Raw genomic sequence first — 26,376 nt, 5'->3', positions numbered from 1 at the left:
ACTTTATGGCAAATTTAACGAACGTGTACGACTTCTCTGTTTCGCGAACGTTTCGAGAAGCAAGCTCGTATCTCGTGGCTAATCTTCTTACGTATAACATACAACGCGTTGATGCAACATCAGCGATTAGTATTTTTGCTCGTGAAAGTATCGTGTTGCATAGGTAGGAGAATTTTGGCTCGTCCGACCAAATACCGACCTGTTCTACCGATAATCAGGCGGCGCTTACTAACACCGCAAGACGTTTATTCACCTAACAAAGATGATAAGAGTGGAAATTACACTTGCGTTTGCAGTCTGATATTTCACCAACGAAAGTAACACTTTTACGTCCACTTTAAATTTTCATCCGCTCTTGTAGACAAATCGATGGAATCGCGCCAACTTTTGCGAAGAAGCCTGCTATCAGACAAGAAGACGACGGTAAACGATTACTTTTCGAATGTCGCATCACGGCTGATCCCACGCCAAAAGTAACGTGGTTTCACGATGGAAGTTTGGTTAAAGATTCGCCGAGGCACAAGGTTAGTCGTCGGCTCCTTTCATACATCGTTAGCTTTGCTACAACATCGACGTATGAGAAATTATTAGTTTCGCTCGACCAGCGTTACGCTCCGACGATCGTTAACGATCGCTTGGCTCTAACAATGTGTTTCTAACAGCAAGTACGTCAATATTTTATCAAACATCGTCAAAACGTTTCAGCTAACCGTCGATAAAGATGGCCACTCGTACTTTGCGACCCTGGAAATCAAAAACGTGACCGTCGAGGATGCTGGTAAATATAAGGTCACGGCGAAGAACGAGCTCGGCGAATCCAACGCCACTATTTCCCTAAACTTCGATAGTAAGTATAATATAAGATCAGCTCACTTTATCGCTGTCCACGTGCTCGAACACTCGATGGCACCGGTTTACATTTCTTCGTACTCCTGTTCGATTCGTAGTGACATCAGCTCGACGTCACGTTCGCGTCATCGAAAGAAATACAAAGAAATTCATTTTACATTTTTTCGTAGTTGGCGTTTCTCCTCGTAGTTGTACGGTACACGCGGTATCGTTAGTTCGATCTGCCTTTTCTTTCTTTCCTCGAATCGACGATCCGTGGAAATTCCAACGTTACGTCCGTCGCTTAAGAAGAAATGTAAATCGGTTTACCGTCACCCACCTTTTCACTTTTCTCTGTCTCTACTAATTCGGGGTGTATATCGGTGATCCTCTATCTTGTTTCTACGTTTCACACGTTCTCTGAATTTCTGTCCTGTACATTTCCCCCTCTCTTCGACCTTGTCTCTGTTTTATTCTTTATTTTTTCTTCTCACCCACCTTACGCTTTTTTTTTTCTTCTCATATTCTGTCTCCATCCGTACGTGTGGTATTTATTTTTTAATGATTTATCTCGGTCGAGCAATGAGCACGTATCGATTGTTAGCTCGACGGAGCGACGATATACAGCCCAATTTAATCTAAAAGAAGACTAAAAGCAAAAGGATTATCGGGAGTTCCGCATAGATCGACAGCATAGATCGCAAATTGAATTCTAATTAATCCGTAACGATAAAGCTGCTTGAATCACGTATTAATTTCGATTAGCATTCCACGCATCCGATAGATAAGAAAACTAGTGCAATCCTTGTATTTCAACGTTGTCTACGACCATCGAAACGACCGGAGACATCATCGATTCGGTTCAAATCTTCGAGGCAAAATTGAAAGAAGAAAGAGTACGCGTAGCTAGTCTCTGCAAGGTTGAACGATAAAATCGGTGCATGGGATGCGGATCGCCTCGTGCTGACGCTTCGTTAGGTTGCTACAGTCACATTTACATACAGAAGACATTTGTCTTCTCATCGGCACGAACATCGTTTGCCGTGTGAATTTCTCACGTGTAATATTCGTTGCGCGATAGAAACAGTAGCATTCGATGTTAGACTTATGTATAACGTACATATACTCATGCGTACGCTCAGATGTGTTTTAAGAGATTATCGACTAATTTGACATTACTAAAAGGGACTTGAATCGTAACCGTACAAACCGTAGATATATACTTTGATTTCACGTTTCACGAACCTTTACGCTGCGATATTCGATCATCGGACGAACGCTGTCGCGTTTACGCGTTCATCGAGCGATCGGACTTTGATCCATTCGCGGTTGTAATTTATTTCGTCGATGTAAAAGATAGAAGAAAATGGAAGATCGAGGGATCGTGTTTTTCTCTTTCAAGATCGACACCGCTCGAGAACATCGCAGTCGAGGGAACGAATTACGCAACGTAAGGGTCGACTCGCTTAGCCAATTATCGCACTTACCAAAGAGTTTATGGAGTGGTAAACGTACATGAGCTTTTCTATGTAGTAACAAGAGAATGTAAATAACCGAGAGAGCGTAATTACATTGGCAAGGAAACGCTAGACCGCGTTCAGTCACACTTTCCTACGACGTTGAGACGAACGTCGTTCCATCGTACAGACAGGACAGGACAGGACAAAAAAAAAAAGAGAAACAGTGGCAGGAGAAAGGGTAAAGTAACGCGTGTTTCACGAACAAATGAACACGACTACGATGAAAAGCAACCTAAGTTAGGAGATGTCGGTTTGCTAGGCGAATCAGTCTGTTTCCAACGAAAGCGATAAGTAGAGAAGATGTAGCGCAACTTCGAATCGATACGTAGCTCTGACCTTGAATCGAAGAGCTTAAACCTTCCGCAACCAGATCAAGCAGTACGGATTGAATATCGAACCGTGCGCCTGGTTGCCTGGTCGCTGAACCAGATAAGGGTGCGAAGGGATTAAGCGACAGCAATGATATTGTAAAGGGATCTCTCGACACGTAGATCGTTTGTATGAACATAGGCGACGAGGCGCCCGTACCTGACGACGGTATTAAACCGACCTTCACCGAACGACCGGTGATAAGGCAATCCGACGACGGTAACACCATCACCTTCGAATGTCGATTAGTCGGCGACCCGAAACCGAGTGTCAAGTGGTAAGATTGCGTGCACGTCTACAGCGCGGAAGTACGTCGGGACCATGGCAACAATCGTATCTTACAAATATCGGCCACTTTTTTTTTTTAACATCCGGTATAGTATGTGGCACGCTTCACGAATTTCGACGATTCGACAGGTACGTCGTCAAGATCGACGTCTCAGGTCACACTTCACCGATACGCGATACTGTCTCTTTCTCAACGATAGAACCGAGTTGAGTATTTCAGCATTCGTCGTTAACGAAAATCGTTGAACCACTTGCACAAGTATGCAGTAAGTGGAATATAAAAGTCGTATCGTGTAACGTAGCTGCCTGATGACTGTTGAAATATTTTCACGAGCTGTGCGTATCGATGAAATTGCTCGGGACGTTGATCGTGACAACGTGCGCAAAAGTCGTTAAAATCGATGAAGTACAGCCAGTAAATCTGTGAATAATTATCGAGACACTAGCTCGTAGTCCTGTCACAGCATGCCGCTCCCCTTACCCTTCTCTCTTTGTCTCTAATTTTTCGAGACCGATAGTCGAACGTCATTAGCGACCGAACTTTCGTACTTCCAATCGCGTCACCCTTCGAACGCACTGAGCATACATGATGGTTTGATGGGCACGAATTAGGTATCACGGTAGCGAAGAGGTGAAAGAAGGAGGAAGATACAGCATGTCGCTGGAACTCGATCAGAAGCTGTACCATCTCGCGAGGTTAAAGATCGACAACGTGGCGAAAGGCGACGCAGGCGAATACAGAGCCGTCGCGAAGAATAAGCACGGCCAGGGTGTGGCCACCATTAACTTAAACTTCGAGGGGGGTGACAAGCTAAAGTATGCATCGACCGTGTTTCGAGCCGGATGATCGTCGCGTCGCTAGATTTACGTGCTCGTAGAATGCTACGAGATTTTCGTTTCTCTTGTTCTCGGGAGTAACACCGTTCCTTGCGACGAACGCGGTTCTTGCAGTCGCAGTGGTTTACGACGCGTTGAACAGCGACACTTCGTTAAAAATAAAAGGCGCTTTTAATTTAAAAATAAAAAGAATCCAGTAAAGAAAAAGATAGCTTGACAATGGAGAAACTTTGTTATTGCGTGTAAAATCCGCTTACGTTTCGCGATTTACCGAGGGATGTTGAAAATTTTCGATGGTTCCATTTCGATGGCCAGGCATTATGAGCAAGAAGAGCTACAAATTGTTTTTTTCTTCTTTTTCTAATAAAAATAATAGATTTTTAGATAGAGGGAAGCTTGTTTGAAAAATTTCCTAGCGACGCGACGACCCGTGAAGCTCGAACAACGAACGCGCAAACTACATGTGTGGCGCAGATTCGATCTTCGCGTAACGGAGAATCGAGCCGAGTATCTGACGTGTGGATTTACACAGAATACCAGACGGTAAACCACCGCGTTTCCCAAAGAAGCCAACTATTCGACAAGAGGGAGACGTTTTGATTATGGAGTGTATCTTGGAAGCTCATCCGGTACCGGATATAACGTGGTACCAAGGCCAGAAAGCGATCGCCGACAGCAAACGCGTGAAGATGTCACGCAAGGCAACCGGAAAGGACGCGTATTTGCTCACGCTCGAGATATCGAATCCGACGAAGGCCGACGGCGGAAATTATCGATGCAACGCGTTTAACAACTTTGGCGAGAGTAACGCCAACATCTCGCTCAACTTCCAAGGCAAGTCCCTCTCGATGCAACAAACGCCGCGCGGTTCTCGTTGGCTCTTGCTCTTTTCACTTTTACTTTTCGAGAGAGTACAGTCAAAGTTCGGTAGCTCGAATTTTTCAACCCTTCCATCCAATTAATTTCACTTAAATTCGAATTATTTGAAATTAATACAAGTTATAATAAGCTACAGAAACAGATATAGCAAGTTAACTCGGGCTAATTCCGATTCTTTCGCGTTTCTACGTACGGATTACAGAGGAAAGGAATGGAAAAAATTTGATATTCTTAAGACACTTTACGAGATAAACGGGTAAAGTGTTCAGGACTTCTGCACTGTTTCTGCAGACTCTACGAAAGCTCGAGTTACCCAAGTTCGACTGTACGTTACTCCGCGTTTTTGCGAAACGGTTCGACCGTTCTGAGTCGACAGCCAAACGAGACGTTCCCTCTGAAACTCGGACCTTCCACCTTTCCTAGCACGTTTTTCTTATAAAACAAAAGACCATCGGAAGAATACGCTATTCTGTGCTATTCGCGTACAAGTACAGACACGATATGTTTCCTGGTTGTTTCCAAGGGAAGGTAAGTGCATGTTGTGCTATCGCTAACTAATCACAGAGTCCTTTTCTGGTCGCTTCATAACCCGCTTCGAATCCTGAGCCGAATCTCGCGCGAAAGCTCGAGAATTCGCAGGAACAACGTATAGTAGAAAAATTAACGTCATCCAAGTTTCGCTAACACTAAAATAAATCGAACTCTCCCTGACTAGCTGGATCGCGATTTTCGTTGAACGAAAAGTCGTTCGGTTCGACCAAAATCGTGATTCGGCTGAGCGAGTCGCTTCTGCCGTTTGAACGGTCGGAAGTGGACTCTTCTCGCGACCGTGCTTAACCCTGGATCTTTCCAAGATGCAGAAGAAGGACCTGGTTTCGCGCCGACGTTCGTCGAGAAACCGCGTATCATTCCGAACGAAACCGGTACCTTGATCACGATGAAGTGCAAATGCAAGGCGAATCCAAAACCGGAAGTCACATGGTTCCGTGGGACCAACGTCGTCAAGGAATCTTCCAAGATTTCGATCAAGACGAAAACCGTGGAGGAAGACGTTTACGAATTAATCATGGAGATCAAGGTAATATCATCGGAATTTTATATCGTTATGTTATCATAATCTTGCGCTAGTAATTGTTCGTTTCATAGCGTTGCCAATTATTTGTAATATTTGAACTAACGATTTGTCGTACGAGCTTCCATACGAAACGCCAAGTACTTTTTATGCTAAATTCGGATACGTAACGAGCTTCCTTCTATCGCTGAAGATTTTTTGAGCAACGCGTGGTTTAATAATTAATAATTCACAGGCCGAGTAGAAACTGGCGATAAATCTAAATGTCTGTTGCAGGATCCTTCAGCACCGGACGGCGGTACTTACAGATGTCACGTGAAAAACGAATACGGCGAAAGCAACGCCAATTTGAACTTGAACATCGAAGCGGAACCAGAACCGGAAGGCGATGGTCCGACGTTTGTGGAGAAACCGCGTATTCAGTCGCAAAACCAGGGTAAACTTGTGATCATGGATTGCAAGGTAAAGGCAAATCCAAAGCCCGAGATTGTGTGGACTCACGCCGGCAAGGTGGTGAAGGAGTCTTCGAAGATCTCGATCAGCGTCGTTAAAGAGAAGGAGGATATCTATTATATCAAATTGACTTTGAACGATCCTGGCCCAGAAGACTCGGGCTTGTACAAGTGTAATATCAAGAACGATCTTGGCGAATTGAACGCCAATCTGACGCTCAACGTCGAGAGTGAGTTTTCATCTGTACCTTAGTTTCGTTATCTCCTAGTGTGGATCGATAATTTGCCATTTTTCACGCATCTATGGGAAATTTAAAGACGCAACGCGGAAAGTCTTCGCGACAAAGAAGCGATTATTTCTGAAACAGGAACTCGTACATTTTTTTCCATAATTCAATCTTTAACACTTTCGCTTCGAGTGCTGCATATAGGCGGCGATCACGCGACGACTCCTGAGTCCGGCACCCCATATATCCGGCATCCAAATGATGCATATACAAGTGCTATCTGTAGTCAATAATATATTTTTTCATATATAATAATATATTGACATATTGGATCAATCACTTCTTAAAGTTACTCATTGTTGAAACAACATCAAAACGTTTCACGCAATATATTTCAAACATCCAAATCGTATACTGTTTCATGCTAAAAAATCTGTTAAATCCATTGACAGTGAAACGGTATTTCATATACGGTTCTTAGAAGAATTATTGTTATTTAAGAGTTAGAAAAACGTACATGGACTGGACTGCCGAAGCGAAAGGGTTAATTATCGAATTGAAATCACAGGAATATCGTAGACGTTAAAACGCTTCTCGAGTACAAAGGGCTGATAGCGTGTTTCCATCGTGTGATTTTAGTTATACCCGTGATCAAGGAAAAGCCAAAGGTCATAAAGATCGTGAAGAAGAAGACGGTCATTGTAGAGTGCCACGTGCTTTCCAAGTTTACGCCAGATTGTACTTGGTTCAAAGAAACGAAGGCCGTGAAGGAAGACACGAGGCACAAAGTTCACATCGAGCAAGTGAAAGACGTACGTAATAAGCTCTCGCTTTAATAATAACAGAGACGCGAAGCTAATGAAATTTACACCCGCAGGGAGAATTCGCTGTCAAGTTAGAAATCGAGCAAGTATCGGTTTCTGACAAGGGTGTGTACAAGTTAGTGGCTCGCAACGAGAAGGGAGAGGCAACGTCGCAGGTTGTAGAAGTGACGGAGATTATGGAAGAAGGAGAGAAACCGAAGATTAAATCCGGCTTGAAGTCTGCGGTGAGTTTCACAATTGAAATTCTTCCATTTTTCACTGCTATGGAAAAAATTCGACGACTATGCCGCTTCTCTTCGGAGATAGCGCATTCTTTTCGTCAGAAAGGAATCGAAAAATCTGAGTAATTTGTTGTATTTTAGACGATCGAGGAGGGTAAATCGATCGAACTTGTCGCTAGCCTCTCGAAACAGGATCGCAAAGTCACCGTTACGTGGTACAGGTAAATACATTATTTTAAACGGTTACCTGTACGTGCTTTCTGCCTAGTCGTTTAAACTTATTGGACTATTTCCGCTTCTGCAGAGATTCCACGGTAGTCAAATCCTCCAAGGACATCATGATATCTTTCAATGGTACAGACATGAAACTGACAATCACGTCTGCCTCCACTTCGTACTCGGGAACATACAAAGTAGTTGTTAGTAACGAATTTGGTCAAGACGAATCGTCGGCGCGACTAGTCGTCAAGGTAAGAAACACGAAATTCGACATTGGTTGGACCTTTGAAAATTAATGATCAAAGATGGCTCGATATTATTTCTTTCCCCTGTTACAAATTGTGCCCAATGTTTCAAGTTACGTGCAATGTCGCGAGTTTGTTGCACAATATTTGTTTAGATGTACAGAGATCTTCGTTCGAACTTTCTCTCCCCATCCATGAGTAAATTGCGTTCGTTTGCATATTCAATTCACGGTGGTTGAAAACATATGTACATATATGTCCTTGAATGTTGCATGCAATTCCTTGTACGTATTATAGAAAAAAGAAGAGAAGAAAGAGGAAGAAGAGGAAGAGAAGAAGGAGAAGAAGGTTGAAAAGAAAGAAGAGAAGAAGGAAGAAAAGAAAGAGGAAAAGAAGGTAGAAAAGAAGGAAGAGAAAAAGGAAGAAAAGAAAGAAGAGAAGGTAGCGAATGTTCTTACGATTACACTATTTTTTCATTTAACCTGTCTTTTCCTTTTGTTACGTGTTCGTTCCTCCATTTGCCCGTAATTAGCAGTTATCCCTTGCTACACACTAAGAACACAGACTCACGTAAACACGAAGTAACAGTTGCTTTTGATAAAGTTGAAAGAAACGATGATCGATAACAAAATTATCTTTTCCATTTAATCTATACGATAATTCGGCTCTTTTGAACTGCATCTCGATATTACGGTACAAAAGGTAAAAAGCTCGATCTGGTACGATGACAAAAAAACCGTTCCCGACGAAGAAGAGGAAGAAGAATACGAGGAGGAGGAGGAGGAGGAGGAGGAGGAGGAAGAAGTGGTGAGTGTAATCGAGTCCAGCACCGCGGAGCCGATTATCGAGGAACCAGACTCGGAAACAATTTCACAAGTAGAGGTACACACATACACGCTACACATATTTACACAGATATACATACAGTTCAGATTATTTTTTTAATCATTGGATATTTTTTCGTATCAACTTTTTTCTAACGTGTCTGATATACAAGGTGTTCCATGGTTTTTCCACTCGAACTTTGTGGATATATTCTACGAGTATAAATAGGAAAGTAACGTTATTCAAACATAGATTATCAAAATCGAAGGGTAATCGAAACAAATTTTGTGAAATAGTAAAATTCATTTTCTACTATCTTAACTAAAACTTCGAAGGATCTACGTTTATGTAACGTCGGTTTTTCGTTTATGCTCATAGAATATAAAGCGGACGGGTGAAAACCTTAGACCACCCGGTATAATTATATTCTTCTATACTCTTTAAGGACGATTTTTGTTAAAACTTTAAAAGATTGATCAAGATGTTTCTTTTTTAATTATTTTCAAGGATATACCCGACAACAGACAGAACGGTATCGACAAACCCAAGAAGGTATGAATAATTTTTTTTTTTTTTCATTTTTCACACAAAAGTGGATATCATATTTTTCGTAAAGTGACTTTTTTTTGAAGCAAAACCTTTTTACTTTACACGGTACACATCTAGAAATACAAACTGCAGCGTCATTTTACCTTTTGCGCCCACCCTTTATGGTTCCTTGTAGTGGTTATATTTGTATGAATGCTTTGTGTTCCCCTGTTTTAACTACATACATATGTTTATGTTATGAGAAACTTGTTTATGTAAAAACCATTGCAAAAGTTATACAGTCCAGGTTCCTAATCCGTGGGTCGCCCCACCTTTGGGGATTAGAATTATGTTGTAGAAGTTAGAATTATTCTGAAATATATTTATTATTATTATTTACTTTATTAAAAATGTTTCTCGATTAGCATATTATTCAGAAAGTTATTTGGCTATAATAAAAAGGGATTGCGACTCAAAAATGCCTGGGAAATATCTGTATACAATTTCGTTGACAAGATATTAAACACAATCGTTTATTTGTCTGTTTCAGAAACTGGAAGTTCTACAGGTGAGGAATGAGTGTCAAATATTTCATTTGGACAAAGTATGCGCTCGAATTATCGAATCGGCTTTCCAATTGCATTGCAAGAACAGTATTGCGAACAATTATTACATGCGGCTTTTATGCGTACGCTTATAGATTCGATCCAATCGATCCAAAGGGATGAAAGGCATGCTTCTAACGATAAAAATTATTTTCAGCTTTTTGCGAATTAAATGCATTCCTTTTCAGCTTTTACGATATTAACTGCTTCTTTCAGCTTCACATACTTTTTCAGCTTTTACTGATAAACCTTGATATGTTTCAGCTTTTATTATTTCTGATCCTATTTGTTATGAAGTTATTTCTATTGTTACTTTAAGATCGTTTCTATTCCAGCAAAATTATCTGAAATCATTTAATCATTATGCAACACATATCTCATCTTTCTTCGCATATAATCTAATGCTTAAGCTTTCAGCAAACTTTCTTTACCCTTATCCTAGAAGCTGGGCTTTGAAATTTTCCTAAAAAAAAGCTATAACTTGTAATTTGTCCTACTTTCCTGTTTCTCTCTTTCGCTCTATTTCTATTCTTCCGCATGCATGTCTGTGTTTTGTGTAATTTGATTTTCATGTGTACATTTTAGTGATATACGAGTAAACTTATTCGCGAGAGTGTATGATACACGTCAAACGTGTGTATAATTATCGTAAAGGTAGGAATGTTACATTATTCAATTCATAAGGATCGATAAACGAGTTGATAACAATTTACTTTTGTATAGAAGAAACCAGAAGAGAAAGTCGAAGAAAAGAAGGAAGTTGAAAAGGTAATATTTTGGACATGAATTTTAAGATATTTACTCGTTAGATCAAAACGTAGAGAAATAAATTAAACAAATTTGTGTTTACAGAAAAAGATTGTGAAGAAAGCAGAAGAAAAGAAGGAGGTAAGGATGGTTCTGTCTTTTCAATTTACTATGCTTATTCAAATCTTGACGTACTTATTCCTATTATTATTTGGTTTTTCTTATTCCAGGAACTTAAAGCAGAAAAAATGGTATCCCGTAAGCAGTCTATTAGTAGAGTGAGTAGCAATTGTTTATCAATTAAATTTATATAATTTTTTCATACAGAATTTTTACATATGTATAACTTTTTGCGTAGAATTTTTCATATATAAAATATTATTATATAGGCATAAAGAAGCTAACACTGATTTATCCTTTTTCCTAATTTTTTAACAGGTAGAAGAAATACGAACAGAGAGTCGAAGAAGTTCTTTGGTAGCAACAGAAGAAAAGGTTAAACATTATTTTGTATTTACCCTTTAATGAGTGTACAGAACAGTATGAGCAGATGCTAAATCGCTTAACTGTAGAAACCCAATAGCTTTCTTACGTTTTTATTTATTTTGTTACTTTTAATACGCAGATGTTCGAAGACGGCCGCATAATACCGCGTCGCTTATCTATGCAAAAGGTACAAGAGTACAGAATAATTAAACCCAAACTACGTAATGCTAATTCGCAAATGCCACTTATCACGGCTAAACTGATATTCTATTACAAACTAAAATTCTTTCGTTCTTACATTAATTTAGCTTTTCCTTTTTTTTCATGCGCAAACAGATGGAAGCAGAGGTCACGTCAGAAAGCAGACGATCTTCCATCGTTGAAAAGAAGGTGACGACAGAAAAGGTAAAAGATCAGTTTTCGTTTCTTCCTTTTTGTTCCCTTCTTTCCGTTTCTTTTTGTTTAGAATTAAAATTTTAATCACTCCCTTGTCAGTTCTTCTTATTAACGTCGTAATTAATGTTCGTAAAGAGTTACTTTGTGTAAACTTAAAAGAATTTCGTCTCACGAATAGAAACAGTAAGTATCGTGTGTGAGTCCGACCTTCTTGCAAATGACTCAAGAAGGCTAATAATACCTAATATCAAATATTTGTGTGACGTGTACGTATTTAAGTAATCGTTGCATTCGATAAAAAAATATAACACGTTACGATACGTTATGTATCATATTTGATTATAATTTTTAAGTAATTAGTAGCATGAACTTTTAGAAAAAACGTAAGATGAGGCGCGTTCACTTAACGTAGTACGTAAACCGAGTAGTCGTTGTCAACGACAGCTCCGACTCACAGCGTGTTACTTATGACATAGATCTATTTCACTGACACGCTATCCAGCAAGGGTAACTTCTATTTCAATGTTGAGCTTTTGATAGGATTTCTGTCCTTGAACTACATCCTCGATACGATCTGCCAAACAAACGAAACGATTCTTTTCCAGCAAAAAAATATAATTTACCAATTTTTAATTTTTTTTTTTTTTATTATTTTGGACTTTTAGGCAGATAGAGAGACCCCGAAGTTTAGACCTACGCTAACACCAACACAACACGTAAAGGTACACAAAACACTAAATATACACACTACAGATTCGCGAGAATGTAAAACATAGAATTTGTTGGAAATTAAAATATACATACTGACATTATAGATCGCACCGAGAGATAGTATTAGATATTACGAGCCCGAACCTGACGATGATATCGAGGTAAACGATTCTTTAAAAAAAAAAAAATGATTTGATATTACAATGAAAGACGCACATGCTCATGACAAATCGTGTTTATAGGATATTTGGGCTTCAGTGCCAAGAGAGCCGGAAATAAGATCCATTAGAAAAAGTGAGGTACGCGAATACATAAAAATTTGCAATTTTCGTGTTACAGAACGATTGATTAATATACCAATATTAAATCCAATTATAGGACACGCTAAATGTAAAATATTCGTCACTCGTCACACGCGAATTCCCTGAAAAACCAAGCATCGAGGTAGATATCTTTGTTTATCGGCATTAAGCGTGACAGAATTTTTTTATATTTTTTATCGTGCAAAATTGTTTGTAGGAACGATCACAGCCAGATTATATTAAATATAAAATTCCTGAGGAATCTAACGTCAAGGTAGATACCTTTTTATCAGCATTTTTTTATATTCTTTTATCGTGCAAAATTGTTTGTAGGAAAAATCACGACCAGAGCATACCGAACGCGACGAATTACCAGTTCGTAAATACGAGGTACAGAATGGATGAATTCGATTTTTTTTTTTTAATCAGTACCTTCAGTCAATTGGTGATTACTTATAAAAATACAATTTTAGGATGTTCCAAAGTCATTACACGAGTCTGCACCACGAACCCATAGTACTAGTAAAGATACAATACACGAGGTATAACACTATATTTTATACGACTAAACTTTTTACATTTCACGTTTTCATTCGCATCGTCAGAAAAAACGAGAAAGATCGTGAACATTAAACGAAAACAATTTTAGGTTTCCACCGATCCACGACCAAGCATACCTGAAAGGAAATTAATTAGAAACACCGAGGTAGAACTTTGCTATTAATTCTTTCCTTGCGTACGATTACTGTTCTTTTGATACAACTTTTGTTTCGTTATAGGATGAGTCACAGCCTAAAATTAATGTGCCATTCAAAGAATCGAATGACGAAGCAGAGGTAGTTACTTTTTTTTACAATACAGTAGAGCCTCGAAGACAAAAATTTCACAGTATCCATTCTTCATAGTATAACAATGGTATTTGTAACAGAATTAATCAAAGAAATTTGGTGCTAAATTCTGTTGGAATACGAGAGGCTTTACTGTACATCGCATTGCATAGAGAAAGTATAGATATTAATAGATAAGCAAATTTCAGGATGCTTGGCCAGATAGACCAGGTGATTTTGAAATTGAACCCATTAAGAAAGTTAAGGTACACGAGCGTATATAAATTGTAATATTCAGTAACACATTTTTAATTCACTACTTTTTATTTTATTTTGTTTCGTATACGCATTTACAGGATATGCCAAAGATTACATCTAAACCGACTATACAAGAGCCAAATAATGAAATAGAGGTAGTTTTCTTTTTTCTTTTTCTTTTTCCTTCTCTTTCATCTCCTCTTCGTTTTCTCTTTTTTCTTTCTCTCTCATTTTTGACGTACACTATTCAAAATTTACCCGAATATATACGCATGATCGAATACACGATTTGTAGGACATCTGGGCAGACAGGCCACAAGAACCAGAAATTAAATCAATTTGGAGAAAGGTACATGATTCGTTTGATTAAAATTTCGATGATGAAAAATTGTCGTTCGGTATGAACGAATTATAAACGAATAATATTTTAGGTGCCAGAAAAGACTAGCATAGATTTATCACGGACACAGCACACAGTACCCGAGGTAGATACGCACTACACAAATAATCAGAACGAAATTGTAACATACAAAAATTGTTTTTTAATATATTTTTTTATTTTATTGTTCTTTTTAATATGTATTAACCGACCATGTTTTAGGACACTTGGAAAACAAATTTAAATGAAACAAATGACAAACCCGATACACTGAAAGATAAATCGGAAACGCCTTCGATCGAATCGATTGACGATATAGAGGTAGAATAGCATCGATACTCTTCTGTCTCTCAACACTTGAAAACTAAAGTGAAACATACATTTTTTTTCTTTTTTTTTCTTTTAGGAGAAAGTTAAACCGAAATTAAAAACAACTCGTAAAAAAGTCACGACGGACAAGGTACATAATACGATATACGACATATATATATATATATATATATATATATATATATATATATATGTAAATTCTATAGAATTTAGATTTCTAAAAATATTACAACATTACATATATATTATACATGCACGCACGCTATCGTTCAATAAATATACGCTATGATGATTCAAAAGAATAAAATTATTGTACTCTGATTCATTCGTAATTTTGTAACCGAAATACATCTCGTTGAAAATCAGCAAAGGTCTGGATATTTTTGAACGCTAGCGCATACACATACACATACACACGCACACCTACGTGCATATCACGTATCATTGGCACAACGACGAATAATTTAATAGGAAGAAACTGCAATTAATTTTGATCATTTTAGAAAGAGGAAGAGAAACCAAAATCTACCTCTCGCAAACTTGACGAAGCGAGCAAGGTACCAGCATTTTTTTATTATTATTTTTCAACAATTTGATTAATCCAGCACGCGACTCGTATATTTATAATTTTTGTTTCTTCGTTTGCAATTTTAGAAAAAAGTACCGCTCACACGACGTAGGTCATCGACAAAGTCAACAGAGGGGTCTAAGGTACAGGGAATAAAGAACTCAATAGTTTACAATATCTCACGAGTTTGTTACGGTTCTTCTATTTGTTTATTTTTTATTCTTTATCTGTTGTATATTTCATTCATTCGTACGAATGTTATTCAGGACGAAGAACCTACGTTAGATTCTATACAAAAGGACAGTATTTCCAACGGGACGAAGGTATATAAATGTATTTCCTAATTAGAAAGCGTTACTCTTGAAAAATATCAAAAATATCGAGTATTAGCCGTTGCTTGCATTAACGCGAGTGTACTAACGAACAGCGAATAAATCTGATCGTTTCTATACTTTTTTAGAAGCAGGAAGCCGTCACAAAAGCTAAAATCGTTGGAAAGGAAGAAAAGAAGGTACAAAATGAACACGCAATTTTATCGTACACACAGTTTACATATCGTATATACGTCATCATACACGATACGTATCGATTGAATCATATTCAAATACTTTAAGTTCACGTCCATTAATTTTAGGAGGAACTCAAACCCACACCCAAAGTAGAAGAACCCAAGGTACATAAAACCTATACGACATACATACACTATTTATCGATGTTCGCCTCACAAATACCTCACACGATACGATTGATTTTTAGAAAACAGAGCCACCCAAAGCAAAGGTCACTCTCGGTAAACCCGAGGAGACTAAGGTACACAAATCGCATACTTTTTGCCTAGACGTAGACGCGATATCTTTTTTTTTTTGAACGATTCCATTATCGAGATTATTAACTTTTAGAAAGAGGAACCCGTCGAAACGCAAACGAAACCCAAAACACCCGCTGATAAACCCGAAGAGGCGAAGGTACACAACACCACGTTAAAAGTCATTCCTTTCGCGTAGACAGATTTTTTTTTTCTTTTAAGTATTCCTGGCACTATCCTTGACATACTTACTCTTTTTAGAAGGAGGAACCTGCTGTGAAACCTAAGGCCACACTTGGTAAACCCGAGGAGGCTAAGGTACACGAGATTGTTTTTTACTTGAATATAGAAATTTTTTTTTTTTTTTGCTTAGATGCACAATTTTTTCACGCGTTACACTCTCTTTATATAAACACGGATAGTCACGCAACTGCATTTTCTATATAGAAGAAATTTGTTTGTATACACAATTTTTCTTAGTTTTCCCAACACTATCCTTGACATATTTACTCTTTTTAGAAGGAGGAACCTGCTGCGAAACCTAAGGCCACACTTGGTAAACCCGAGGAGGCTAAGGTACATGAGATCGTTTTTTGCTTGAATACGAGACTTTCTTTTTTTCTTCTTTTGCTTAGATACCAAATCTTGTTACGCGTTATCTTTTTTTTATACGAACACGAATAGTCACGTGATTGCATTTTTTTTAGAAGGAAGAACCTGCCCTGAAACCTAAAACCACGCTTGGTAAACCCGAAATACCAAAGGTACACAAAGTTAATCTATCGCGTTTTTATAGTAATACTGTTCGCGAACATGTTCACACGAACACGAGCTGAGAGAACGCACCACAACACAATTCACATTTGCCCGTAAACTGACACGACACTCTTAATTACTGCACGGCACAAATTGCATTTTTTCGCACAAGTGTGTATCATCACATAACTTTCTTCGCATCAATTTTTCATCTTACGGACACGTGTAACTACAACACGTACAGGGTTTATTCGCACAGGCGTGTGTATCGCGTAACTTCTTTACATTCAATTTTTCATCTCACGAACTAAATTAATTTAATTTAATTTAATTAATTTATTTTTAATCTTTTCAGCAAAGATTAAATCGAATCATCATACTAAGTAACATATTCATACTCTTTTCAGCAATCTGTGAGAACGAATGTCACCGTAACAAGAAATATAACAATTCATCGAATCATGATTTTTTACAAATTATCGCTGGCAAAATCTCTTGAAGTTATCCCCACGAATGACTTTTTATTTTGTATTTTCACAGGTAGAGGAACCGCTCAGAAAAGTCAGCCTGAAACCTACGACAAAGGTAGATATATGTACAAGTATACAAATATCTGTGTTATCTTGATACATTCGCTCGTATCGTACCAAAACGATATAAAAATTATTACTTACATCTTACGATAGATATCAACGAATTAAGCAAAAACTCAAAACCTTGATCTTTCTCGTTCGCTAATTTAATTCTTAACTTTCTTAAATTACAGATCGAGGAGGAAGCAAAGACGTTGAACAAAGTAGAACTGAAGGTGTGTATCTTCTTTTTCCCGTGAATTGTTCGTAATTGATAGATGAACTTTTACTGTTTCGCGGTGCTTATTTACGAGGCGAAACTTCGTTATATTCGGATTGGTATTTGTAAATTCTCGTTGGAAATTGTTTGGAATAAACGATACGTTAAATGCAGCCAGTGGAACCCAAGACGAACGTGGAGAAATTCGGACTGCGTAAACCACCAAAATACGAAATTAAAGCCGAGAACTTTCAATCTATTCAACTTAAACCGGTTTCGAGGGAGCCAAAAGTACCTCAAAAACCTGAGAATGGCGTTATCGTTGAGTTGAAGGTATTCCCGTGAATGGGAATCTAAATATACGTACACTATACTCTTTTTTTTCTCTCTCTTTCTCTCTCTCTCTTCTCTATGCATTGACATTTACATAATATTTCAAATTTACATAATATTTCAAATTTACATAATATGTATATACACTGGCTGTTTACTTATTCTTCGAATCTACGATCGTTCTAAGTACTTTCGCTGTTACTATGAAAAATTCTTTTTCACACTCTGGACGATTCTTTCCACTTATTAATTCTACTCATTAAATTTCACAATCTCGATTATTCGATATGTCCCTTCTCTTACTGCGGTACTGTTTCCTCCAATTTTCGACAACTTTCTACGCTTAGTCTCTTCTTTCGATGTTGATAACAACGACACAAAGTATAAGGTACTGTGCATAATTCGAAGACTCTCTCTTCTCATTTTTCTCACTTTCTCAATTCTTGAAAGCTCGGTGAATCGTTAACAAACCGATTAATTCAATCTATACGAATATTATTATTAATATAATAACAATCTTCAAGGTATCTCGGCTATTTGGCTGTACAAAACGTTTGCTCCTCGACTCGAATTCTCTATGCTGAAATCGATGTTCTATCTGTCGCTCTTTGTTCTATCGAACGGCTTCAATGTACGAAGATCACGAGGGAAGACCACGATAACTTACGTTTTCTCGCTTCGCACGAGTAATTTTAAAATTCAATATGCTCCATCGTTAACTTGCCCTTCGTTTCTAAATGTTCAGTGGTTTCATAGCCACGAGTTAGTATATTATAACAGCGAGAAAGTAGCGAGAATAGCGATAACAATCAGAAAATCAACGGACTTATCGTGTTTTCCCGAGTGATTTTCATCGACGAAATCGTCCACGCTAGAAATTAATCGGAAACCATTGGTGCAGAAAACTGAGAAGACGGAAAAGGTGGAAGCTAAGAAGACGAAAGTGAGAAAAGCCAGCAAGGACAAGGATTACGAGCTTCCGGAGATTCCAGATTACGAGCGACCGGTTTTGGAGAAGCCGCAAGAATTCGAATTCGGGGAGTACGCGCCTCGAGATAAAACCAAGTTGGACAGACCAGCCACGCAGGTAAGAGAAACGTTGCTCTCATTTTTCATTCTGTTGCGTTAAATCGATCAAGTATGTTTACTTTGTATCGATAATTAATTTAATAAGATCAAACGTCGTTCATTCCACTACTAATGATTTTTCTTTTCACGCGGCGGGCAGAAGTTCGATTCCAAGGTGAGTAATGGCTCGTTATTAATGCAAGAATAAGAAAACGATTTTGCCAAGCTGCTTCGCTTTACTTCAGGAATGACAAGAGTTTTGCAACGTCGCGCCTAAGTACGATCGATCGAGATTCCTGGAATTCCGTAAGCTCGATTACAAATTGCAGAGTTAAAGTTGGAAATCAGGTAGCGATTAACTCAGAGAAACGGTCGAGCAGTTTTTTCTCGCGAGTTCGTCTATTCGTCTAATATTAATCGGCGTTTAGCAGAGGCTACGCTCAGGGTCGTAGACGATACGGTGACACGAAATCCTTGCTGGCGGATTAGCAAGTGGTCTCGGTCGTGGTTTGCCGCGGATAAAAGATCGCCGACGCAAATAGCCCGGTAATCCTGGTTCGATCTTCTTTCAAACGTAATTAACGCAACGCGCCTCTATGCTAGCGCTAATAATCGAACGAATAAAATGATCGTTTGGCAACCGATGGGTCCCGTGTCCACCACCACCCTGCATCCGGATACCCGCGAAAGAGGGGGAACTATTTTGGCAAATAACCGCTCGTATATCACCCCCCTCGGATCTCTAATTTTTCGACTTGAAAATTAGGATGGAGAAAATGTCGATCGCTATTTTCGGTGTTATTGCGACCCGTTTGTGCCCGACCGTATCTCTTCGCTTTGATTTCTCGCGGCAGGCCGGTCAGTCTCGATTCAGTCTTGATCTCAGCACGATCGTGATCGCGATCGCGTTCTAGGAGCCGTCGACGATCAAGTTTCATCGGTTCTCGATCCTTCGGTAAATCCGACAGACGTGCTTTCATGCATTGTTTCAGTTTCTCCGGATCTTTAGGAGAGACGTTAACTGAAGAAAGTTCTGGTGTTTTTTCTCTCGTTCATTGCGAATCGCTACGTTCTCCGCATACTGTTACTGCAAATATTGTACCTACTTTGCTCGTAGACAGTTGAAGAAGCTGTTGTAAAATAACGTTGCAGACGATATTAGCGAAGCACAAAAGCATTCTACTTGTGCAAGACGATGCGAGATTGTCGTGTCCGCGCGTGTGATCCCTGAGAAAATACAAACGCTAGGACGGAAATGTCGGGCGATCGCTTATCTTTTAAATTTGCGCTCAGCAAACACACCGACTGTGAAAACGGCGTTGCAAAAGTTCTTCAATTCCGTAGACTATAATTTTGATAAACGTGGCATTTATAAAGCTTGCTTCATTAGCCGAGAATAATTATTTTCACCGATAAATTACCTTCTTTCTACGTTGCTTACGCGTTTCTCTTTCAACGTTTAATAACGCCAAAGCTTTCTTGGTTACCCGATATATGCGGATTCTTCTACGAACGAGTATCGTTAGGCCGCGAATTCGCTTCAGCTATCGCTTACTTTCTCAAATTCGAAATACGACGCAGTCGGAATTGATAATTGGTTTTCTCGCGTACTTAGCCAAAGGTGCCAGAGATCAAAGCACCCGAAGCACCGAAGATCGAAGTTATCAAAGACGTAACGCCGGTTGGAAGCAGAAGGAGTTCCCTGATACCCGGCAGCGGCACAACCAGTCGACGGGGATCCTTGATACCACCCGAAGAATTGGGTCGCAGACCCAGTTTGATTATCAGTGACGAGGTATGTTACGGATTGTGTTTATCCGCGAGGTATATCGATTACGCTTTTGGACTATCGAGTGAACAGCTGCGATGGTATCGTTTACGATGATCCGCGTATCATCCAACCAGTTTGCTAACTTTCGCGATTCCGTGAAATTTCATTCTGCATCGGACTAGTCGACTGTTTTACTATTCGCCTATCTCTCCATCTCTTTCACAACCCTCAAGACGCAGCTATACGAAATTCTTGACTGTCTCGTTCGATCATTCGATCATTCGCGCAACTTTGGATTTTTTCAATAGCCTTCGAGACTACCATAATTTCTATTGTTCCATTTGACCATTCGTCTATTTGTCATTATCGTTGTCATTTGTTTCATACTCCTCTTGATTTGCGACTAAAGGGCGACTTCCAGTTGTCTCCTACACCTTAAGCTAATTTTATATCTAAACGCGATTGCTACAAGACGATGGTACAATTTTCTGAACGAAAACCGAAAGGGTAAAAGACTATTCGACTATTCGGCTATTCAGCCATCCAACCGTTCGATTGTTCGCTTATTCGATCGTTTTGATCGCCGTTAAAATCGGTACCATCGCAGCCAGTCCGCCTCGAAAAGCGATTTGCTCCGGAACGTGTTCGTCTGGACGACGAAAGATCGAAGCTTTTAGATCGGTAACGAATTTGATCGTAAAACTCGTTAATCAACGTCTTTTTGTCAGATTGCCAAGCAATGTTCTTAATAGCTCGTGATATTTAATACCTTTCCAGAAATAGACGCGTTCGAGCCTATTTTTGTTCAATTACTCATTACTAATTTTTGATTCGCGACTGACTGGGCGTGTCCAACGTCTAAAATCGGTGATACGTACATCATAAACGACGACAGATTAACGTATCAAAGGATTCGAATAATGCGCGCAATGCGATCACTCGATTTCGTTGCTGCTGGTGACGAAAAGTAACGTTTTAACGGAGCAAATCGACGGATCGTTCGAGGGGAACGCTCGTAGGTTACTCGTACTCTCAATTTTTCTTTCGATTCGTACGAACGATCGATTGAACAAACGAAATTTCTACTGTTGACCGAACAAAGTCGCTTATCCTTAGACTGTTGGCTAAACGTAGTATTTTTTTTTTTTTTGTAAAATTGAGAGTTTGAGTAACCAGAAAAAGACGAAACATGAAGATTCTAAACTATAGAAAACGTTAGCTCGTGTACAGAACTAGATAAAAGCGTAGGTAGATCAGTGGCTACTGCTGGTTAGCCCTAGAATTGTTGGAGTTTTTTTGCAGTTTCGTAGCAACGTCAGTGATTTAGTGATCCCAATCGTGATAGTCTTAGAGCTAGATGTCCAATCACGTGAACCCCCGACGTGTTTGTCTGACGATACGAAATTACGTGTCGGGTGTGTACGTTGATATTAGTGTCAGCAAAGCTAGTAAAGCAATCCTACTCGTGAATCGTCCAAACAGCCCAGCTTCTGAAAAACCACTTTCCCCTTACCATAATACCCTTCTCGTCTTTCGCGAGATATCTTAGCTACGAGTCTTCGATGCAGCGTGGAAAGTAAGCGGATCAAGGAACCACATGCAAGCAAAATGAATCTTCGAAGGATAAAATGAAAGTCGTCCTCGTCGCACCACACGTTTATCTCTAACTATCGTCCATAAATATTTGGACACCCGATATAATTTGATCGGATGTTTCATATCTTTATCATATCTTCGATATCGTCGCGATGGAAGAACCGAGCCGCTAATTCTTTGCCTCTTCGCGTTACTAGCTTCGTCTCTGCACGTTAATTAAATGTTTAAAGCGAAGCGATACAGTTGGCAAGCTTCGTAAAATTCGTACAAAGTTTTCGAATCTTTATTCGAATTAATATAAACTATCGTTTTCATCGATGTTTGTTAACCGTGCGAGTATACGGTTGCGCGAGACAAGAGGAAAAATCGGGATTAAATCGAGGCTCGTTTCAAGCGTATTTGATGTATTTGCGATAGTTGGGAAGTGACCAGATAGTTATGGATGGTAATGCACACGTGCATGGATGTGCGTGCGTATAAGCGCGTACACGTACAGCGACTTTCGAAACGATACAGATTAGTAAAGAAGAGTTTGATTCATAGGAGAATAGAAAGCTGCGACCAGGCGAGGTGGTGGACGAGCGCAAGGTGAGGAAAATCACTGGAAATGGGAAAGCGAATGCCTCGTCTGCAACCTTACTCGACTACCAATGCACTTATTTCACTTTCACTTGTTCTTTTACTCGCACGTTACTTCTTTTACAAACACACACCTATTGGAACGTTGAACGAAGAGCGCGTCTGCCGAAAGCACAGTTCCTCTACTCGTTCGTCTCTTCGTTCGACTTTGCCTGCTCATTTCTCATCTTCTATCGCCAATTTATTTTACTTACTTGATATGTCATTTTCAATGATCTCGCGCCCGAAAAATCTTCCTTCTTTCTCTTGCGTCTTCTCCTCTCGAGATCTCGAGTGTTAACGTTCGAACAATTCGACACGAGAAGATTTGGAAATTTGGCGCGGGATCGTTCGTACGAGCACAGGTTCCATCGAGACGCATCGATTCGAGAAAACCTCGGCTCCATTCTCTTCTATAAATTAATAATTATTGACGTGGAAGTATGCACCAATTGCACTATTGCACCAACGCACCACTGCACCTGGCACGGATATGTTGCAACCGAATCTCTCAGCACTCTACACTCCACGATTATTTATTACTTTAATATTAATATCGTTAATCGTAAGGATGTTAATAATTATAATAATAATAATAGCAATGATAATAATCATAACAGCAACAACAACAACAACAACAGTCGCAAGGATAACAACGAAAGAATCATCCGAGGCGTGTCTGGCGCGAAACGGACGTTTCAACGATCTTAAATCATTGGTGTATAAACTTTCGTATTCCCGTTCGCGTATATTACAAATCGTAGATTACATTTTGGCAAACATCGTTCCGAAAGGACAGGCGTCGGCGTTAACAAATGCCCAGGCTAGCGACAAACATCCACGACGCATGAAACCTGGTTACTTTCGAACGTATACCACTTCACCCTTACCTACGTACGTGTATATATCATTTACTCGCAGTAGGAATGCGTTCTAAGCAGTCGCAACACTTGTTACCTTGCTGCCAACGGTCGGGTAAAACTATCAATTTGCCGGACACGAAGGACGACCGTGATTTATGTCTCTGTACATTTAATACTTGCCATCGATTAATCAAACGCGTCCGCGATCCAACCAGTGCTTTATCGTTATTTCTAGCCGAGTCTCGCGGACACGCCACGGATTCTCAGACCGATTTTCTCGGATCGTGGCCGTTCGAATCATCGACGATGATAACGGTCAACGAGGCTGCGAACAAGCGAGAAACTCGATCGCCGCACACTCCCCAATGTCTCTTTCTAGAGCGTGATAAATCACTGTCGTGGCAAATAGACGTTGAACTTTACTTAATGCGAAACTGCGTAAGTCCGTCTTTGATTTAACGGCACTTGCGTTGGCTGACGTACACCGCTCACTTCTACCAAAACGGAATCTAGCACCGCCGATGTGTTGTGAATTAATTGGCCAGGTGTCGTTAAGAAGAATATCCGTCGAATAACTTCGGCAACCTTGTATTCGTCTGTCGCTAGTTTACCTTTACCTCTTTTTTATCATCCTCTATTTAAATTCTCTTTTCCCTTCGACATTTTCCCCAAGTTTTTGGACGTCGTGTATTTTTCTCTTTGTTTTTGTATTTTGTTACCTCGAACTTGCGATTCGAAGGACATCTCGCTGCCAAAGGTTTGCCCACGTTCCCCGTCTCCGTTTTGTCTACGACGTATTTGGATACAGTATGCGATAACAAAGGATATCGGAAGACATCGCGCGACTAACCGATGTACACGCACAATGCTCACGATGGTCTCTATAATTTTTTGCAGTTGGGAAAGTTACGTCCCGGCGAGGTGCTTGAAGCTAAGGTGAGATTTGTGTTCGCTATAACACAAAGCTTACCTGCCCGAATAGCATTACCTGCCAGATCTTTCTCTATATGTTTCTCACTTCTACGACTTCGATTTTTTTTTTGCTCTCACTACTTTCATACATCTCTTTTTTTTTTTTTTTGTAAATCTATTTTTGTCAACCGCTCACACCTGACCCAGCCACGATGGATTTGAATTGGATTCCCTCGAGTACAGCTATACTATTTATCAAAGAGCAGTTTAACAACGACAAGCTATAAAACCACAAGCCGAATGTTGAATTGCCAGGCGCAGGACACGCAGAAAATGCCGCATACCACCATGGAACGCCGATAATATTAATTTTCCGACTATACCACCCTTTTTTTAGTTAAATTTTTTGAAGCTGCCGCCGCTGCTGTCCACTCCCCGCTATCTCTACCATCGAGGCCCGTTTCTACGTGTTCGAGAGAGTACACTGGCAATCAGACGTAAATCCGTCTTATTTTCTCCGATAAGAATCTCCCTGTCAGACGTCTCGAATCCCCCGCCCCCTTCTGACTTTGTCACCCAAATGATTTTTCTTTGTTTTTTACTTTCTACTTTTTTTTTCCATTTTTCACGCACCACGTACAGAATAAATCCGGCCGTCCTGGTGAACTGCAGGGGAAAGAGGTTAGCTCATATTACTGTCTTTCAAATTACAGAACGCGTTGTATCCAACATATGTCTGTTTCTTTTTCTTCTTTTTTTTTTCATCTCTCTTTTTTTTCATTTTTGATGCGTGCCGCAAAGCTCCGAATTGTTCGCAATGCGCGTCTGTACATAGTTTTTGCAAAAACCGCTCAACGGACGTTTCCCAGCGAGTAAACGCGCCTCTCGTGCCTAGTCGACGATAAATTTCGCGCGTCTATCTTTGTTTATTTATTTTACGGATAATTTTGTCTTGCTCGTCTAGTACTTGCTCGTCGACTAAACACGGTATATTTGCAGTCGAAACGTCCCGCAGCTATGTAGTATAAACGTTTGCTTAATTCGAGCGAATACTATGTATATTGAGAACGTAGAAATTAGATAGTGGTAAGAAATATTTATTTCACTCGATGTTTCCATCCGTAGCAATATATATTTGTTTCTTTTTTTATGTACAAATTTACGCATCTATTTTTCGTGTTTAAAGTAGTATCGGTCGTTCGGTGTCAAACAAGCCGCAGTAGCTTAAGTACGGTTTAGTCGGACAAAGTTGCTCAACTTTCACGTTGAAGATTTCGATTTATCCGTGATTTTTATGCTGCTACGACCTGTTTGAGACGCAACCCTGCTGCGTTCTTTCGGTGGTTTTCGATTCAAGCGTACAAACCTCTTTCTTTAACAGAATACGAGAAAATTCCTCTTCTTGTCCGTCGTTTCTTCTTGTATTAGATCATCCGAAAAGTTTCTTTCGTTTTATAAGGAAATGATGGATGCACAACATTTTTCGTTTTATATTATTTTACCAAATTACGTACGATCCATTTTATTTTATCAATTATTTATCAAGATAAGGATTACAACGTTCGACAGATTAGGTTTCACGTTTGTACGAGAATGCGTCTGTAAAAGAAAGACACTTTTCGGACAACTTAATAATTTCACGTCGAACGTTTTCCTAGAACTCGTTGAATTGACAGCAACATCGAGATACAGTTGATAGTCGAAGATCGCAGCACGGTTGATATACATATGTATAAGTTAAAACCGAGCATTGCTTGTTATGAAAATGTGATACGAATGCTAATCTCTCGCGAACAAGAGTAGTATACATGTAATTATTCACCGTGCTCTCACCATGCTATGTGTTAGCGATCGATTCTGTTATAACCATAGGTACGACGTTCATTTGTTTATTAATTTGTTTATTCACCAATCGCGAA

The 26,376-nt window shown here is 39.4% G+C and overlaps 1 protein-coding gene and 1 long non-coding RNA gene across 38 annotated transcripts in view; both read left to right on the top strand.

The window, feature by feature from the left end:
- LOC126868784 (twitchin) overlaps nucleotides 1–26,376 on the top strand; it is a 77,892-nt gene that overhangs the window by 7,749 nt on the left and 43,767 nt on the right. Inside the window, exons 4-40 of one of the 37 annotated variants that reach the window (XM_050624596.1) lie at nucleotides 362–524; nucleotides 706–847; nucleotides 2,859–2,994; nucleotides 3,618–3,821; nucleotides 4,375–4,676; nucleotides 5,582–5,799; nucleotides 6,070–6,475; nucleotides 7,112–7,284; nucleotides 7,350–7,520; nucleotides 7,659–7,738; nucleotides 7,822–7,987; nucleotides 8,279–8,422; nucleotides 8,684–8,863; nucleotides 9,314–9,358; nucleotides 9,885–9,902; nucleotides 10,666–10,707; nucleotides 10,792–10,827; nucleotides 10,917–10,968; nucleotides 11,129–11,181; nucleotides 11,312–11,359; nucleotides 11,509–11,577; nucleotides 14,879–14,932; nucleotides 15,030–15,086; nucleotides 15,210–15,266; nucleotides 15,404–15,454; nucleotides 15,578–15,616; nucleotides 15,700–15,753; nucleotides 15,843–15,908; nucleotides 16,010–16,066; nucleotides 16,268–16,324; nucleotides 16,456–16,512; nucleotides 17,045–17,089; nucleotides 17,271–17,312; nucleotides 18,531–18,716; nucleotides 18,858–18,872; nucleotides 20,313–20,492; nucleotides 22,608–22,652. In XM_050624596.1, coding sequence (XP_050480553.1) covers nucleotides 362–524; nucleotides 706–847; nucleotides 2,859–2,994; nucleotides 3,618–3,821; nucleotides 4,375–4,676; nucleotides 5,582–5,799; nucleotides 6,070–6,475; nucleotides 7,112–7,284; nucleotides 7,350–7,520; nucleotides 7,659–7,738; nucleotides 7,822–7,987; nucleotides 8,279–8,422; nucleotides 8,684–8,863; nucleotides 9,314–9,358; nucleotides 9,885–9,902; nucleotides 10,666–10,707; nucleotides 10,792–10,827; nucleotides 10,917–10,968; nucleotides 11,129–11,181; nucleotides 11,312–11,359; nucleotides 11,509–11,577; nucleotides 14,879–14,932; nucleotides 15,030–15,086; nucleotides 15,210–15,266; nucleotides 15,404–15,454; nucleotides 15,578–15,616; nucleotides 15,700–15,753; nucleotides 15,843–15,908; nucleotides 16,010–16,066; nucleotides 16,268–16,324; nucleotides 16,456–16,512; nucleotides 17,045–17,089; nucleotides 17,271–17,312; nucleotides 18,531–18,716; nucleotides 18,858–18,872; nucleotides 20,313–20,492; nucleotides 22,608–22,652 — 3,910 coding nt within the window. Of the gene's footprint in view, nucleotides 1–361; nucleotides 525–705; nucleotides 848–2,858; nucleotides 2,995–3,617; nucleotides 3,822–4,374; nucleotides 4,677–5,575; nucleotides 5,800–6,069; nucleotides 6,476–7,111; nucleotides 7,285–7,349; nucleotides 7,521–7,658; nucleotides 7,739–7,821; nucleotides 7,988–8,278; nucleotides 8,423–8,683; nucleotides 8,864–9,313; nucleotides 9,359–9,884; nucleotides 9,903–10,662; nucleotides 10,708–10,791; nucleotides 10,828–10,916; nucleotides 10,969–11,124; nucleotides 11,182–11,311; nucleotides 11,360–11,508; nucleotides 11,578–14,878; nucleotides 14,933–15,029; nucleotides 15,087–15,209; nucleotides 15,267–15,403; nucleotides 15,455–15,577; nucleotides 15,617–15,699; nucleotides 15,754–15,842; nucleotides 15,909–16,009; nucleotides 16,067–16,267; nucleotides 16,325–16,455; nucleotides 16,513–17,044; nucleotides 17,090–17,270; nucleotides 17,313–18,530; nucleotides 18,717–18,857; nucleotides 18,873–20,312; nucleotides 20,493–22,607; nucleotides 22,653–24,442; nucleotides 24,482–25,099; nucleotides 25,139–26,376 lie in introns of all 37 variants that reach the window. The other 36 variants (XM_050624595.1, XM_050624598.1, XM_050624597.1 and 33 more) reach the window with 36 other exon arrangements.
- LOC126868820 (uncharacterized) lies at nucleotides 13,580–14,177 on the top strand. Its single transcript, XR_007690761.1, has 4 exons — nucleotides 13,580–13,674; nucleotides 13,765–13,821; nucleotides 13,962–14,015; nucleotides 14,098–14,177. It is a non-coding gene; the product is annotated as an uncharacterized LOC126868820 (long non-coding RNA).

Source organism: Bombus huntii, chromosome 8 (assembly GCF_024542735.1).
Source record: "Bombus huntii isolate Logan2020A chromosome 8, iyBomHunt1.1, whole genome shotgun sequence".
NCBI lineage: Eukaryota > Metazoa > Arthropoda > Insecta > Hymenoptera > Apidae > Bombus > Bombus huntii.
This window is presented reverse-complemented; position numbering and strand designations above follow the sequence as displayed.